The sequence below is a fragment of the Pseudophryne corroboree genome, chromosome 11 (assembly GCF_028390025.1).
Source record: "Pseudophryne corroboree isolate aPseCor3 chromosome 11, aPseCor3.hap2, whole genome shotgun sequence".
Lineage (NCBI taxonomy): Eukaryota > Metazoa > Chordata > Amphibia > Anura > Myobatrachidae > Pseudophryne > Pseudophryne corroboree.
In genome coordinates, this window is record NC_086454.1 from 297,466,146 (window position 1) to 297,485,134 (window position 18,989).

An 18,989-nucleotide genomic window follows, 5' to 3' on the forward strand; every position below is an offset into this window, starting at 1 on the left:
TATTCTAAGCTACATAAAATTAGTTATGCTTGCGATAGCTGAAACATACATCAGTGTAGCTTGAATGGAAACGACTGGTCTCACTTTGTGTTTCATTATTTAATGAATTAATCTATTTACTAGAACTGATATGTTAATAAATATGGGGGAGATATATTAAGCCTGGAGAAGTGATAAAGCAGTAATAAGTGGAAGGTGATAACGCACCAGCCAATCAGCTCCTAACTGTCATTTTTTCAAACCCAGAATAATTGGCTGGTACTTTATCACCTTGCACTTATTACTGCTTTATCACTTCTCCAGGCTTAATACATCTGCCCCCATTGTTACATAATTGACATCATTTTTAGCACAACAAAATCACTGCTAATTTTCAAATAAATGACCCATTAGTATGTATATCTTAAGTTAAAAATATAAATAGTGGGGAGGAAATTATCAGTTCTTGAACATATCAGATTTAAAACTCTTCCATTAGGTCAGGCCTGGCCAACCTGTGGCTCTCCAGCTGTTGTAAAACTACAAGTGCCATCATGCTTTGCCACAGTTTTGCTATTAAGGAATGCTAAAACCATGGCAGGGCATGCTGGGATGTGTAGTTTCACAACATCTGGAGAGCCACAGGTTGGCCAGGCCTGCATTAGGTAATATGTATGCAAAATGTAATGATAAAATATTAGATTGATATAACTACTACAGTATAAACTCCTCAAGTAGAACAGGTGCATGGCTATACTTTAAGTTAGCTGTACATCCTAACAACATAGCAATCTATCATTCAGTAAAAAAAAAAAAAAAAAAATCAAAATAGTTTATTATATGTATGACATGCGTGGAATTAACAAAATGCTTTCACTCTTTAATATTTGAGTGCTGGCTTCTTATGCAATTAGGATTGACTGTGCGTGTGTGTGTGTATATATATATATATATATATATATAAAAAGCGGCTCTCTGGGAAGGATTGCAACTCCACTCCACTATGCTTAAAGAACCAGGCAGCACTCCTCGGATTTAATCAGCCATGAAACCGTGTATTCAAGTCAAATCAAAACAAAAATACAGACATAGTGAAACACCAACGTTTCAACGCCTCACAGGCGTTTTTTTCAAGGTGCTATGCTGTGAAAAAATGAAACAAACAATATAGACGAGCGTTGTCCGGCGCTAAATGCTGTCCTTTATGGATGGTAATCACTGGGTGCCCTCCTAGTAAAAAAAATACAAGTTGCGAGAAGGTCGGCGGCACTCACGGATAAAATAAACCAGAAACAAAGTACTTCTATATATATATATATATATATATATATATAAATACTCAATTTATCTTCTTAAATTGCTAGTTTGTGTTATATTATGACCATTTCTCATTTTTATTATTAATATATGTTGTAACATACTGACATTTGCAATAAAATAGGACTTGCAAAATCTGCAAATTTGTTAAATTACCATATGATAATACCAAGGAACACATGAGTTATACGGAATATGTTTATTACTGAAAAATTATTTTCTAAAATGTGATGGTGTTTACGATTTAAAAAAATTTTGGAGGATTTTTCAATGTTGGATTCCTTGTAATATGTCTATGCATTGGCATGTATGCTGTTGTTGATTTTATTGTCCCTTTGTATTTGCTGCATCCATAGACAATTGCTAGTCAACCTAATGTTTTGTCTGCTGAGTCCTATTATGCACTAAGAATATTTCTTTGTGGCATCTCTCTTGCTTTCATTACCATCATATTTTGTGTCCTTTTAGGAAACATGCAGACAGATTCCTACATAATCCAGGTAAATGGATCTTCAGTCCACCCTAAGGTCCTCGACGTACACGTCAATATTCAGAGTCCCAATGGCATTGAGAAGCTCAAAAGCCGAAAAGCAAGATGGGGAGTTCGGGCATCAGAGATGTCGAAAAAAACATTCAATCCTATCCGAGCCATTGTGGATACCATGAAGGCCAAACCCAATCCCAACAAGCCAATGATCTCCTTGTCTATAGGTCAGTATCAGGGGACTCCTGACTGTTAAAACTTACATTTCAAAAACATTTAATAGCATCTGACCAAGAAGAATCTCTACACCAATTTGTTTGGAAGATCTTATGGATAATACAAGAAAACACTCATGGATAATGCAAGATCTAAATTCATTTACTGCTCGGTATTACCAAGCTGGCCAGCTCAGTCCAAAAAAAAAAGATGGAGAGAGATAAAGTGGAAAAGTCGCCCAAATCAACCGATCAGATTCAGTAATTTATCTAGCGTAGTCTTCAAAATGACACTTAGAAGCTAATTGGTTACTTTTGGCAACTACTACACTCTTTCTCTCTCCAAGGCTTGAGATGAGCATCTTCCTTCAAGTGTGAGAACCTTGGCTGACCTACAAGTGGTAAAGGCCCCTTTAAATCTGCCAAATTTGGCACTGCACCTGTGTGAAAGAATTGTACATAAATACATTCAAGTACGGGGTCATCAGCCTTGTATAGGCCCTATCAGCGTGCTTATTGGTAACCAACGTATGACTGATGAGAGCAGGATATCTAGTTAAGAACCATGTATCTATGATGACAATCTATGTGTTAACAGATTATATTCTTTATTCTAGGAGACCCCACAGTATTTGGCAATCTGCCGACTGATCATCAGGTCACTAAAGCTATGAAAGACGCTATTGACTCTCAGAAATATAACGGTTATGCTCCAAGCATAGGTAAGGCAAAACATCCATCAGCCAATCTGTGGGCCTGATTCTAACGTGGTTGGTGGGACTATCGCTGCTGCTTACATAGAAGCAGCATCAATAGCACTAATAGGGTCAGGCAGCAGGGGGCGTCACGTCTCCTGCTGCATTACTGTCCGAACTGCGTCCACAGATGCAGTACCGGATCTCCCCCTGCACCATTGGCCAGCTGCGTGACCCATGGGGTAGCGCCAGCTGGCCGCTACAAGTCCTACCTAGAGGCCAGGAAATCTCCGTCCTCTGAGATTCTGAAATCGTCCACCCCCTGTAATGGCGGCGACACACCTCCATTTGGAAAAACTGATGCCGTCCCCATCCCCAAACGGCATCAGACTGTCAATCACTGACAGTCTGATGTCGTAGTGTGCCCGACGTCACAGACCCATACTGCACATGCCCGGCACAGGTCTGGCGCTTGCGCAAAGTACCGAACATCAGAACTTTGCAGCACGCGCCACTACTCCAACCGCAACTGGATCAGACCCTCTGTCTTTTCCAAAGTGATAAGGCTCCTCCACGGCAGCAACTGAAATGGCCCTTATACACACTACCCTAAACATCTGTACATGGACATTTTATATCCCAGATAGCTTACATTTTAATCTTTTTTTTTTTTTTTTTAGATTGAATAACTTGGTAATATCTCTAATTTAAACTTTTGCATGAAGAAGTGTGACATATTATAACTTCATTTAATTTCTTTCCCTCTCTTGCTGTCCAAAGCTTTCTGACCAGTTGGCCATGTTATCCTTATTATAGCCCACCCCGGTGCATTACATGTCCGGGAAATGATTGAGTACATTTTTGCTTGATTATGCTAAAAACTGTTCATGATAGCTTGACCACTGTGTGACACCATTCCAGCGATGTCTACAGGAACCGAGTCACCAGTATCACATAGCATCCACCTTCATTAATGATGCTAGTATCAGAAACTAAACCTCCACCCATCTGTTACTGATCACAGGAGATATAAAATGTTGCCGATAGAATATTTTTGTCCTACGCATTTTAAAAAAATCTGATTGTGTTTTATTTTTGTAGGATACCAGTCAAGCCGGGAAGTGATTGCTAAGTACTACACATGCCAGGAAGCGCCTCTGGAAGCTAAGGTAGGCGTTAGAAAGACATAAAAGGAACATTACTCTTCATTAGAATAACACATGGATTGTAAAACTCGGGGGGAAGATGTATCAAACCTTGGAGAGACGTATAGTGGAGAGAGATAAAGTATCAGCCAATCCGCTACTACTTGTCATGTTACAGGCTGTGTTTGAAAAATGACAGGAGCTGGTTGGTTGGAACTTTATTTCTGTCCACTTCATCTCTCTCCACGGCTTATTACATAGACCCCTGTGTTTGCTGACTAGAATAAAAGTAATCTTAAGTCTGATAGATATTTTGGAAGAGATTTATAAAAACTTAAGAGAGATATAAAGTACCAACCAATCAGCTCTTGTCATTCTTAATACATGTGCGTCTATTCATGAAGCAGTGAAAAGAGTGGAGAATGAACCTGTGGAGAGGTTGTCCATGGCAATCAATCAGCTGCTCTGTACAATTGTATAGTATGCAAATGATAAATGTTACTTCAATGCTGATTGGTTGCCGTGGTCAACTTCTCCACTGGCTCACTTCTCCACTCTTATCACTGCTTCATGAATAGACCCCCCAGCCTGTAACATTACAGGAGCTAATTGGTTGGTACCAAATTTATTGTGTGGTATATAAGCAAGTAACCTGGCCACAAGAGCACTCCCTTCCTTTCTGAAGATAAGATGGACAGAAATGGAAGATCAAATCAACAAATAAAACTAGAATACCACAGCCAAAAAATCTGTAGTTCAGGCACAGTGTTGTGCACCAAGCAAGCTTTTGAAACGGGCAACAACGGACAGCTTATGGGCAGGGTAGATAGGACATGGCTGCAGTGCATAGATGGAACCATTAGATGAGAATGGGAGTGTTTATCTCTAGCTCATTTTGTTGGACTCCTAACTGGGGTCTTCTCTGGCAAACTCAAAAGTTGACTAACTTCAGTTGCTTTTAACAGTCCATCAGAAGTGGTATAAGAGATTTCCTAAAGCACAAGCTTAAGTAGCAGTATAAATAGTGAGACATGAAAGACTGTTGGAATGTGTAGACTAGGGGGGTAACGTGGTCCTAAAAGAAACATGCTTAACATGGTACCCAACAAAGCAGGGATCAAGTTTGAGGAAAGTCACCTTGGGCAGGATGTATCACTCATTGCATATTGTGTGTAATACATCCCACCACTTATCACATGCAGAGCAGCATCTATTAATGCAGTATGCATGAATTATTAGGAATATAAATGCAAAGGACAGATCTTCTAATAAGTGCTGTCCTTTAAGGTGTGAGGACTTCCAGGTTTATGACTGCGCATGTGTGGTTGTCAGCCTGTTTTGGTGCAAGCCGCGGTGGGGGTGTCAAATTTTCTAGCAAATACTTTTCCTGGAGAGCGGCAACAAGGAATCGACTTTGATAAATTATTGATAGTCATTCTCATAACCCAGGCCAATGATTTGTGGCCAGACCAATGCCATGTATACTTTCTCAGGGTCTATTTGAAGACTGGATTTATGTATTTTAGGACTGTACCCTCCAACATATCTTGCAGTTGGTGTATGATCCATTTTCACAAAGACCTGCATGGTTTGGTTGAGAGAAGAAAGTAGTGTGTTCTAGAAACTAAGAGCCAGACCAACAGACCAAGAGTCTCCTCTGGGTCTATATTCTTACCCGACAATGCTCTCTACATGAGGAAATCAGTAATCAGTCTTGTAACTGCCAATACCTAACTCATAAACAAGATACTGGTACATTGTGGCCTTTTAATTCATCCTTGATTTTGCCAGACAGTCCCTGCTAGAAGCTGGCTACCAGATTTCTGTCCAGCATTATACATAGAAGGATAGAGGTTCCTACAAAGCACAAGGGATACAGTGACGTGCGGTGGGGTGAGGCAGGTGAGGCAGCGCCTTTCCTGTCATACTTATGTTTAAACCAGAGTTTTGACTGAATAAAGTATATGAAAAATACTAATAATTTGTTTGAAATATCTTCTTTGCATTATTCTAATAATTTTTATAGCCAAACTGGAGTAAAAAGTCTATGGCAGGTGAGGCAGTGCCTCACCTGCTTATCTTTTCAGCACATCTTTGATCAAAACTTACCAAATTTCCAGGAGTTTATACTGCTGCACCTGTGTATAATGCCCAGATGTACCCTTTGGCTCATATATTGCATGGAATTCTGGCTCTGGGGTTAGCCAGTACCTCATGAGCCATTTAGCTCACCGCACGTCCCTGAAGGGATATGCACCCAGTATGGAGAAGATCTTGACTGTTTATCTCATACTTCTCAATATATAAGTTAGGTGTCAGCCCATGAAGTATGTTTTCATTACCCACACCAGCTCTTAAGTCTATAATATATGCCTGATAAGCACTGTATTTCATCTGCAATAAACCAGTATCCTGCTTCCTTTATTATAATGATGATAATAATCTCTGTTTAGGACGTCATCCTGACAAGCGGTTGCAGCCAAGCCATTGAGCTTGCTTTGGCGGTACTGGCCAATCCTGGTCAGAACATCCTGGTTCCATGTCCTGGTTTTTCCCTCTACAAAACATTGGCTTTGTCTCTGGGGGTGGAAGTGAAGCTCTACAATTTAAATGTGAGTTTGTTTAAAAGTTTGTTTATAGGGCTCCAGAAAATGTCTGCAGTACTGGACAGTGGGGAAACAGACAAAAGTAACACATAATACAAAGACGTACAGGGTAAATGAGAAGGGAAGGAGGGAAAAGAGGGCCCTGCTCGTGAGATTGCAAATAACCTTATTATAATTTTTGTGTTTTGGCAAAAACCCAATACAGAGGGATACATTTCCTAAAGCTAAAAAGTAAGAAGGGAAATATTGCAAATAGCACCTAATCAGACTCTAGCTTTCAATTTCTAGAATGTAATACAAATAGTAGTCACCAGCGCTAAGTTGTAAAAATTAAAAATAATACTCTAATTTAAAACAAATTCAGGACGGTAGGTTATGTTGAAAAAGGTATGTAATAAATTTAATAAAAATAATATCATAAAATCACAGATGCCTATATAGCTTAATTAGGAGTTTAAATGATCATATAGAATGGCACATCCACATATTTCCTCAACACGTTAATTAATACCCCGGCTAGGACTTCCTCTGGAATTATGTCCATGAACTTATTGGAGAGTTGATGAAAGCAATGGAGTAAAGAATGTCCCTTTTAAGCATACCAATGCAAGCGTTTCAAGCAGATAGGGAAACCTCCAATTTCTCCGCAGATGGAAATGTCCAGGGAAATGCTGTCCAATTGATGCCGTGTGGGTAATGATGATGAAAAGATCCAGCAATGTTGAGGGTAGTTTTGAGGATGTGACCAGCAGTCTCTAACTCGACGCGTTTCGCTGGTGTTGACACCCAGCTTCCTGGCTTAAAGCTCCCCTGCCAACTGACTACTGGCTTTTGAAAGCCAGTAGTCAGTTGGCAGGGGAGCTTTAAGCCAGGAAGCTGGGTGTCAACACCAGCGAAACGCGTCGAGTTAGAGACTGCTGGTCACATCCTCAAAACTACCCTCAACATTGCTAGATCTTTTCATCATCATTACCCACACGGCATCAATTGGACAGCATTTCCCTGGACATTTCCATCTGCTGAGAAATTGGAGGTTTCCCTATCTGCTTGAAACGCTTGCATTGGTATGCTTAAAAGGGACATTCTTTACTCCATTGCTTTCATCAACTCTCCAATAAGTTCATGGACATAATTCCAGAGGAAGTCCTAGCCGGGGTATTAATTAACGTGTTGAGGAAATATGTGGATGTGCCATTCTATATGATCATTTAAACTCCTAATTATGCTATATAGGCATCTGTGATTTTATGATATTATTTTTATTAAATTTATTACATACCTTTTTCAACATAACCTACCGTCCTGAATTTGTTTTAAATTAGAGTATTATTTTTAATTTTTACAACTTAGCGCTGGTGACTACTATTTGTATTGCATATATATTTATTTGGGGAATTACCACCCCCTACACTAGCAGCTTCTTGACAGCGCACTCTATTTCTTTTATACAATTTCTAGAATGTACTTGATAAATGATAGCTGGAATGTGATTGGTTGCTATAGGCAACACTTCCACATGTCCTTTTTCAAAGCTTTATTAAATCTAAGCCAGTGGCAAAAAGGTGGGAGCATTCGAAAATGAAACAAGTTGCAGTGCAACGCAAACTACCCTTTACTATGTGTATATTATGTCCCCAGCTAGTGCCAGACCAGTAGTTTCAGGACCAGAGATTACACTTATAATACAAAGAAAGCTCCTGTCCATAGACAGATACATATTTAAAACTATTACACCTCCAGTATTGGATGATGTCGGCATCTTTTATCTGCCTCAGACACAGGAGATACATTTTTATTTATTTTGGTCCAAGATGTGACCTTACAATTCCTCTATATTATACTAAGGTTCTGTATATATACTGCAACTGGAACATTCCAGGAGGCAGGAACCCAACATCTGCATTACTAACGTCACTATGCTGTACTTTCAGCCGGAGAAATCCTGGGAGATCGATCTAAAACACATGGAGTCTCTGGTGGATGACAAAACAGCCTGTATCATCATCAATAACCCGTCTAATCCCTGCGGCTCTGTCTTCAGCAAGAAACACTTGCAAAAAATTGTGGCCGGTGAGTTCCATGATATCTGATAACAGAGAGCACCAGATACTTAGGGGGAGATGTACTAAGCAGTGATAAAAGTGGAGAAATGAGCCAGTGGAGAAGTTGCCCATGGCAACCAATCAGTATTGACTTAACATATATAATTTGCATACTATAAAAGTATACAGAGCAGCTGATTGGTTGCCATGGGCAACTTCTCCACTGGCTCACCTCTCCACTTTTATCACTGATTAGTACATCTCCCCGTTAGAACATGACATTATCTGTTGGTTTATTTTTGATTGATTAGGACAGATTTGTAGTGAAACCATTTTACTGGTTGCCTAGCATCAAAAATGGTTATGTGTAATGGTTAATTAACCCTACGGGTATGCTCATTGGGCTGTCTGATGCGTGGATGCAATTGTACACAACAGAAGGGAAGGCAACTATAGGACATTTTAGGGAGAAAATAAAGCTTTTTTTAGTAAGTAGAATTAATTTCCAGGAAATCCGATGCTATGATTTATGTGCATAGCAGGATGGTAAAAAATGACCTTAATGATAGGCTTACATCTGATAGACAAGAACGAAGATAAAGTGCAACCACCCTGGGCAAGCCACCATTGTACCGGATGGTTATTATGAATGTACTGCACGTCTCGCTGTAAAGAAATGTCCTTTTATTAATCTGGCACAACTGTCTTCACAGTGGCCTCCAAGCAATGCGTGCCCATCCTGGCGGATGAGATTTATGGTGACATGGTGAGTTTACTTTGCATTCGGTAATTCACCCAATTGTCGTAATGTCATGCAATGTCTGGTTATTATAACATTTATTTAAATGTCATAATTATAAACTGTATGCTGACATAATCTAATAATAATATTAACAACATATATTAAAAGCATAAAGCGTCCAATTCTGATTTGAACACTGCAGCATCCGTGTTTATGCCTGTTGCCGGTATTGATTCTGCGACGTTATGCAAATGCCATTATGACATTATGAGCCCTTCCCTGGTGTACAGCCAGGCATCTGCATGTGCAAGGACTGGGATCCCCACTTGAGCATCTTCAGATGCAAACATCAGTTGCACCATTGAAACATGCAGCAGCCCCATCGAAACATGCAACAGCCCCATTCACAGAGCTGTTGTTCCATCTGGGTTTGGCCTACAAGTGTGAGCGATGAGTGCTAACACTCCTATAGATGGACTATCTGCTTAGCTACCTCCCAGTCACCGCCCAGGAACGCCCAATTGCAACTGCACGGGCTCTTTATGCATATTCACTGGATAGTCCTGCTTTCCATTATTAACCCATCTTTTCCTTCAGCTGCTCCGTCCCTTACTGCCCTCACCTTCTATATCAGGGGTGGGGAACCTTTTTTCTGTCAAGGGCCCTTTGGGGTTTTTAAACATCATTTGCAGGCCATTTTTGAAGCGTGCCCCACCCCCCAAAGCGTGCGCCCTGCTCCAGGGAAAGTAGGTGTGGCCTTACACATAATGCCCACATTATAGTGCTCATTACACATCATGACCCCAGTAATAGCTGCTTACACATACTGCCCCAGTAATGGCCAGTATAGTGCCAGTTACACATAATGCCCCAGTACATTGCCAGTTACACATAATGTCCCCAGTACAGTGGCAGTTACACATAATACCCCAGTATAGTGCCAGTTACATATAATGCCCCCAGCAGGGCACTCATCACCACTGCAGGAGAGGACCCATCCAGACTCCTGCACATCACCGATCCAGGTCCACACTATCTCACCACTACCTCCTCTTACCAGCAGCAGCCTCCAGTGACCAGGTGTTCTAGAAGCCAAGCACAGGTATCTCAGAACAACAGGAGCTCAGAAGACACGCGGGGGACACACTCATACAGAGACCGCGCCGAGAATCACGTAATGCATGCAGCCCACGTTGTCCTTGGGTGCCAGGCCACGCATCCTCCTAGTCCCGCCCCTGGTTGCCTTGGCCAGGGTAACCAATGCCCCCCCCTCCATCAGATGCTGTCTTCCTCCTAGTCCCGCCTGCTGCCACCCCCCACCTAGTCCCACTTGCTGCCTTCCCACTAACCCAAGTCCTCCTCCGTCCGTTCCCCTCCTTGTCCCTCCAGCGGTTTCCCTGGTACCCTGGCCGGGCTAGGAGAAATAACTTTATGGGCCTTATACGGCCCGCGGGCCGGAGATTCCCCACTCCTATTCTATATATACAACATATCTCTCCTCCTCATACACAATGTCAGTGCATGTAATCCTGCAATCACTGTATAAGAAGCATACAGACAATAGGCGCTCTTTATGGACATCTGGCAGGCAAATATGCTGCTTTTGCTTTATAAATAGGGAGCCAACCACTTAAAAAGCCCCGTGTGAGACTTACATTTTTTTACCTGAACCATATATTGCACACAGTGAAAATACATATGCACAATACAGATACCTAGTTATCTGTTTTTGACTAGATAGAAATAAATCAATGTTATTTTCACGTTTTCGTGTGTCAAACATGCGACTCCGACATATGATTAAAATATGCCACACAAAGACATGGATAGAGCTGACTCCTCTGGCTCTATGTACGCCTGGTGTCTGCATTAGATTACATCTGGTATATGTTTACATGCAGGCATGGGCATATCTACAGCTATAGGGCCCACGGCTGAGAGGGGCCCACCTTCCCTGTCACAGTTACGTGTGTTATATATATTTTTCATTGATACATACGGGCCCTTACAAACTCTCGCCTTGGGGCCTACAATATATCTTGTTATGCCCCTGGACCTGCTTATTGTAATGTGGTATAACATGAACTGGAGGGCATAATACTGTTACATAATATGAACTGGGGCACTGTAATGTGGCATAATATGGAGTGGGGGCACACCAGTGTGGCATAATATGAACTGGGCAGCTGTGTAATGTGGCATAATATGAACCGTGGACAGTGAATGTCACAATGGGAATTAGAGGGTATTGTGTGGCATAATGTGTACTGGCAGCCCTACAATATTACATAATGTGAACTAGGCAGTGCTTAAAGTGGTCCTGGAGAGGTGGTGGAATTTTGTTGATGCATAAAATTAACAACTGCTGCGAACTTAAGAGGTGTCTCTCTAGAAACATTGGGACAGGGGCCCCTTCAAAATGTTGCTGCAGGGCCCACAAAGCTCTGGCTATGCCCCTGCATGCAATATATATCTTTGTCATGAGCTTTGCACTATAGTATTATAGAGCAAACAGCAGCTTCCACTGTGCCCCCTCCCGTTCCTCCTATGCATGATGGGTAAATTGTCGGCCCTAACTGATGTATGCTCCACCCCTTCCTGTTATTTAGACTGTCCATATGTCACGATGACTTTGCAGATTGCAGACTTGCGTCATTTTTTTTTCTCTTCATAGGCCACGATGTTCATTTGTTGTTCTAAACATTTTCAGATGTCTCTTTATAGTTCCTGCAAGCAGAGTGACTCACACACTATCCAGACTCTATTAACTCGTATGCCCCCAGTCTCACATTCGGCACACATCACAAATAATGACTTTAGACGGACCAACAAAATGTGCTAGCATTGCAGATATGCCTGGAAAAAAGTTGCAGTTAAACATCACAGCACCAGGCAATGGGACACTAAAGCGTTATTTGATTTATTTATCAATATAACATTTGCTGAATGTACTACAGCTCTGTTTATATGACTATTTAGAGAACATTTCACAAAATTCTATTGATTTCTGAAGGTGAATAAAACTAGTGATCTGTATAATCCCTGTGGTCCCTTTAGTACATCAAAGTATTCTGGCATTTATCCTTGTCATGCTGCAATAGCTGAGGAATTTATGTCCTTATACTGTACAATAATAGAGCTTATTACGTGGCAGGCTCTCTCATTTATCTCTGGTTCCTCAATGACCAAGAGGGCTCACAGTGCACTGACCCAAAACACGGATAACTTTCATCAAAACGCGTGGTTAAAGTTTTTCTAAATTAAATATAACTGAATCAAGTTTGAGCATAATTATTACTTATGTGGTATGTTGCTCCTCCTGGGAATATATTATTGTTTTCATATTGTATTATTATGTATTTAACAGGACTTTCATATTTATTATCCATATTGTATTATTGGAGAGATCCGTGCTTAAAATCTAAGCAATCTGATTTTAAGCACGGATCTGTCGTGTGTATGCCCCCCAGCCCCGTGCATCGCTATCGCCGGTGCTAGATTGAGCCTGCATGCAGCTGTGTGAAGTGAGAGGCCCCCCGTCGTCTCTCCCGTCAGTACTGGCCTTTAAGTACTTTTCTTAATTAAAGCAGTTTAAACTCAATTTTTCATCTTAAAAAATGGATTGATAATATTTTAGAACCATTTAAAAAAAAAACTTTTAAAGTAACACCAGAAAATAATAACTTTCAAAAGCAATTGTTTAAGCTGTATTTTTTCTTAAATTGTTTTACTACATTTTTTTCTTTTATTTAATTTACTAAATTTTTTTATTTTATTATTTTACTACTTTTAATATTTGTCCATAATTCAGTTACTTACAGTCTTGCGCAGTTTTGTTGGATAACCCTTATGTGAATGTTTAATACAGTGAAATATAATGCAGTAGAACATTGGTATAAAGAAAATATTATTTAAAGGAAAAAAAATTGACATTATCTAAGTGTCTTTTTGTGTGGTGACTATAAAAGATTCAGTTGAAAAACCTAGTAAAGATACTAAGGGGGTATTCAATTAGGGCCGTTTTTTCACCTAGGTGAAAAAATGGCACTCTTCGCTATTTTTTAGGGTGAATGGGGATTCGTGCTATTCAATATCAGGGCCGTTTTGACGTCTAGGCGAAAAAATCAGCAGGAGCGAAAAACATGTGGATCAGCGGATCCACGTGTTTTCGCACATGTGCTGGAGAAAGCGCGTGCCGATTTTGAGCCATTTTTCAACAGTGCCTTTTCCACAAAAAAAAGTGAAAAGCATTGGCGAAAATGCCTTAAAACAGATGAAAATGGCCTGTAATTCAATATGCAGGGGGCTGAATAGCTCCGAAATTATCTGAGCTAATTGAATTCCCCCTCACTGGTAAATGCAAAAATAAAAGCTATGTTTGGGCGGTTAATGTCATCTGAATTTAAATTTTATATTCTCATCCGCACAGGTCTTTGAGTATGGAGCATTTCAAGCTCTTGCTCCCCTGAGTACGAATGTGCCGGTTTTGTCGTGTGGCGGTCTGGCTAAACGCTGGTTGGTGCCAGGATGGAGAATGGGATGGATTCTAATTCATGATCGGAAAGAAATATTTGGCAAAGAGGTGAAAGAAATATATAAACAAAAAGTACTGTATTACCAAATACAAATGTAAACATAATCCATGTTTACAGCAGCCAATAGCAATGCCATCGTCTAGACTGCATAACAAAATGTAATTAAGGAAATGACAATAAAACACACAATTAATACAATAACATCAAAAGGAGAGTACAGGAGAATAAAGAGCAAACTGAGTTTTCTATAGAACTGAGTGTCAGATAATAACAGCAACCAGTGTGGGGAAGATGCATCAAAACTTTGAGAGACATATAGTGAAGTTGTCCATAGCAACCAATTAGCTTCTGTTATTTTATAGACTGTGCTATATGAATCATATCTTTGAGGCTTATTTGTTAGTTACTATGGACAACTTTATCTCTGTCATGGAAGGATGTACTAACATACATCGTCGCCCATCGCAGCGATGCTAATCGCAAATGTACTAACATATGCGATTAGCATCGTAATGCGATGACAGAGGCCCTCCTGTGATACCTGTGAGAGGGCTGGCAGGGGGTCTTTGTCTGGTCCGTCATCTCCCAGCCCCGGGAGGTGATGTCTGCAGGGAGTCCCTGGGCTCCTCCTCCTTCCTGCAGCCAGAAGGACAAATGTCTGTGTTGAGGGGGAGGAGTTGGGGGATTGTGGAACGCACTGGGAGGCTGACAGGATGCAGGTGAGGGGGGTTGGTGGGAGCGGCGTGGAGTTGTGAGATACGGTAAGAAGCCCATAGGTTTCTAAAAGGTATCGCCATAAAAATAAGGCAATACCCTCCACATCGATACGTGGGCGGCTGGGGGTTAGTACATTTGAAAATGCAACAAAACCCCCGAAAACAGGGGTTTTACCACATTTTTCCTTTAGTACATACCACCCTCAAAGATTTAATACATCTCCCCTTCAGTGTCCCGGGAAGGCAGACAGACATGTTCAGAACTGCCGAGTTACCACCCATATGGGGGGCGGGGCCAAAGCCATGCGTAGGTGGCAGAAGTGCATTCTCCCGTTGCTATGTATTGGGGCAGAAAAGGGTCCCCGGCCAGTTACCCGGTTACAGTTGTGAGGAGGGGACCCCCTGCCACTGGGTCGGTTACCAGTTTTAGTTGCGATGAAGGCTGGGGTACACTGATGATAATAATAGTGCAGGGTGAGAATCGTGTTAGTGGGGTGACCGTGTTGAATTACCGCATCAAACCAGAGCCATTTTGTGTAGCCACAACAAACAGAGGCCATTTTGAATTATGCTACATAACTTTTGCAGGCCCATGGGAGGTCTTGTACTCCCACAAGCAGAGGCCATCTTGAATTATATTCCATAACTGTTGGAGGCCTATGGGAATTACTGTCACACAACAAACGGGACATTTTGAATCATGTCCCATAGCTATTACAGATTGTATTGGAATTACTGCACCACTACAGAAGCCATTTTTTAAATTATGTTCTATAGCTATTACTGTTTCACAATAATAGAGGCCATTTAGTATTTCCACGTTCAAGCACTCAAAAATATTTTAAATACTGTCTTTGAGGCAAACTATATATGATGAAGAGGTCTAAGTAGTTTTAAAACCATGCAGTAGATCTGTACAGTAAAGCCGCATACACACGGTGCAATTCTGGCAAAGAATGATTTTGACTTAACGATTTCCCTTCCCCGGAGTCCAGAACCAACGATATTGGCTATACACACGGAGTGATTTTGGCTATGACTATCTAGTCAAGTGTGTAGCCAAAATGGATGTGCATGCACAGTCTATTTTTTCCAACAATGACGATCCACGTGAGCGCGCATCGTTCATCATTGGTTCTATACACACGGAACAATATGCACTCGTTTTTCTAACGATATAGACTATATAGTGCCTATGGTTAGCTAGTATCGTTCCATGTGTAGGCGCCTTTAGATCATAAAGGATATAATTTCTGTAAAATACGCCTAATAATGTAATGCTTTTGTTTATCTCTGTAGATCAGAGAAGGCCTTGTGCGGCTAAGTCAGAGGATCCTTGGGCCATGCACCATTGTCCAGGGAGCACTAGACCACATCATAAGCAGGACACCACAGCATTTCTATGACAACACCATAAACTTCATCAAGGTACTTTCCAAGGCTGCTGTATGTCTGCACCATTGTTCATAAATGTCCCTCATTGATAAAGTTTATTATATGTGCAACAGGTGAGAAAGTGTGTGTAGCATTGCACGAGTACAATTTATTACTAGTGCACTGATCCTTTATAGAGAAGCTCCTCCTGCATTACTCATTACTGGGTGAAACAGGTGTCTGGTTAAGATCATCAAGTGGCAACAAGGAACATTCAAAAGAAAAAACGTCAATTACATTATCAAATAACGATTTGCCATGCTGCTTCTAAAGAAAGCAAAATCTGGAGGCTTCTACAGTATAAAGTGAGACTGTCCAGTCATGTTTATTGGGCAGAATAGTGAAACACTGGTTATTTCTTCTTTGGGTTCAATAGGGCCCCACAGGGAGACAATGGGGTGTAGGTGGTGGTAAAGGACCAGGCATCAAACAGCTACATTTTTAGGTATCCCAAGATGCTCCGGTCCTTCCCCCCTATACCCCACCTCCATATCAACTGGTTATTTAGCATTGCTGACTCACATCGTTGGGGTGATGGGTTCGATCCTAATTAGGGGCCGAATTATGACATTACTCCTGCCTTCTGGGGAATTACTCTGTTTCTGCTGGGATCCAGTCTGGATCCTGACATTCGGGACCCCGCAGTCGAAATACCTACGCTGGAATCCTGACACTGCTCGGAATGCTGGCGATGATAAGGGAGGGTTAGGGTTAGGGTTAGCATACTTTCCCAACCCCTGTAGGGATTCTTAACACCGGGATGTGGTGGTCGTTCTTTTGTCCGCCGTCATCCCAAACGCCGGCATTTCAGCCCCAACCCTTTCTGCTAAGTTTAAATAATGAAAAAAGAAACAAACGTATGTGTTACAGAATTCTCTTCTCAGTTTACATTGCTTTCCTTACGGTAATTACACACGTCTTGCATATCAGAACTAAACATCTAGATCATTAAGGCCTATTCTCTGCTTTCATAACATAAACTGATGTATTATTAGTAAGCACAATCCCTTACGCAAATACATCATTTCTTATAGTTCAGATGTTATCTTCAAACGTAAAGAAAACCCTTTAACCCCTGATGGTCTAGTTATTAATGCTTACTAGTTATTGAGGCTTCATTAATCTTGTTGGCCAGCTATGTGGGAGGGCGTTGGGATTGAAATGCAGGCAGCATCCTAATGTTGAGAATCCCGACAGGGAGAAGGTAAGTATCCCCCAATGGGCCCCTAACCCTCCCTTCTAGCAGCCTAAATCTAACCCTCCCCTGCCGCCTATCCCTCCCTGGTGGTGCCTAAACTCCCCCTTCCCACAGCCTAAACCTAACACCCTCCCCAGGGGCGCTTTAAGAGAGGAGGAGGCCCGGGTGCAGCCTCCTCCGTTCGGGCCCCCTCCTCTCTGCCGGCAGCGGGGAGAGTCTGAGCACTAGAGCGCTCAGACTCTACTGCGCATGTGCAGATCTCCGGGAAAATGGCACGGCGGCCATTTTCCATGAGATTTCTCTACTGCGCATGCGCAGAACTCCGTGAAAATGGCCGCTGGGCCATTTTCACAGAGCTTTAACACCGCCGTGAACGTCGCCGCGGGACTCTGGAGGGGTGAGTATTTAGAAAATGGGTGCAGCGTGTGTGGTGGGGGCCCCCTCTGGACTCAGGTGCACCCATTATAGAAACGCCAGTGACCCTCCCCCCCCCCCCCCCCTCTGCCCCCGCAGCCTTCCCCGGGTGTGCCTAAACCTAACCATCCCCCTCCCTGCAGCCTAAACCTAAGCCCCCTCCCGCAGCCTAACTCTCTCCCCAGCAGCCTAAACCTTAGGCACACGCTTGATCGGTATTCTGTCGGTCTAGAATACGCCGCTGGGCTTCTGACCCTATTTGGGATTGCGGTGTCAGCATTCAAAGTCGTGTCGGGGGTTTTGGCATCGGTATTTCAACTTGCTAGGATCCTGACCAGATCCCATGGGAGGTACCCATAGAATATATGTCCTTTGTTAGCCTGTTATATCGACTACTGCCTCCGTCATTAGTACTATCTGATGTAATCTTACCTCACTCACTGTGTACTTTGGCTTCTTATTATTCTATGTCAATGATTTTCTGGAACTGGCATTAAAATTTGTTGTTTTCTTTTTGTGTACTTTAATTTTGCAGTCTAATGCAAACTTGTGCTACAGGACACTCTCCTCTGTCCCTGGACTCTGCCCTGTCCGTCCTGCTGGAGCCATGTACTTAATGGTAAGCAGTGTACTGGCCAGACTTGGCAATGTCATATTAAAGACAGTGGCCTAATTCAGAGTTGATCGCAGCAGCAAATTTGTTAGCAGTTGGCCAAAACCATGTGCACTGCAGGGGGGGCTGATATAACATGTGCAGAGTGTTAAGGGGGGTACTCACCGAGAGATCCATGCTTAAAATCTAAGCAATCTGACTAGATTGCTTAGATTTTAAGCACAGATCACTCGTGTGTACCCCCCACAGCAATAGCGAGGCGCGGCCATGCGCATTGCTCTCGCCGGTGCTAGATTGGCCTGCATGCAGGCTCAATCTAGCACGTCGCTCATTTCACCCACTGGGTGAAATGAGTGCCCCCATCCTCCCCCGCACCGCTCAGCACAGATGTCTCCTGTGTATAGGGCCCTTTAGATTTGGGTGGGGTGTGTTCAAACTGAAATCGAAATTGCAGTGTAAAAATAAAGCAGCCATTATTTACCCTGCACAGAAACAAAATAACCCACCCAAATCTAACTCTCTCTGCAAATGTTATATCTGCCCCCCCTGCAGTGCACATGGTTTTGCCCAACTGATAACAATTTTGGCGCTGCGATCAACTCTGAATTACCCCCAGTGTTTGGTTTGGAAGAAATATATAACACGTATTAGGGCACTAGAGTGAGAATACATCCAGGAATCAAGTCACATACCACATGCACCCAAGATCTAGGAGTGGTGAGGGCAGCGGATCAATGTCTTTTGTTTATTTGATTCATTTATAATTAATTAATTAATTGATGGTTTTGTGATCACATCTTCTCATGCATCCCAGTGTTAGCTTATTTAATTCAATTTGTGTCAGGTAGTTTCCT

At 42.0% G+C, this 18,989-nt stretch overlaps 1 protein-coding gene across 3 annotated transcripts in view; it reads left to right on the plus strand.

Annotated features, from left to right (window-relative positions):
• TAT (tyrosine aminotransferase) overlaps positions 1-18,989 on the plus strand; it is a 57,311-nt gene that overhangs the window by 26,748 nt on the left and 11,574 nt on the right. For all 3 annotated transcript variants that reach the window (XM_063945499.1, XM_063945500.1, XM_063945501.1), the window contains 9 exons: positions 1,765-2,007; positions 2,613-2,717; positions 3,792-3,859; positions 6,289-6,447; positions 8,373-8,511; positions 9,197-9,249; positions 13,655-13,807; positions 15,776-15,904; positions 18,058-18,141. In XM_063945499.1, the coding sequence (XP_063801569.1) occupies positions 1,765-2,007; positions 2,613-2,717; positions 3,792-3,859; positions 6,289-6,447; positions 8,373-8,511; positions 9,197-9,249; positions 13,655-13,807; positions 15,776-15,904; positions 18,058-18,141 (1,133 nt within the window). The remainder of the gene's footprint in view (positions 1-1,764; positions 2,008-2,612; positions 2,718-3,791; positions 3,860-6,288; positions 6,448-8,372; positions 8,512-9,196; positions 9,250-13,654; positions 13,808-15,775; positions 15,905-18,057; positions 18,142-18,989) is intronic.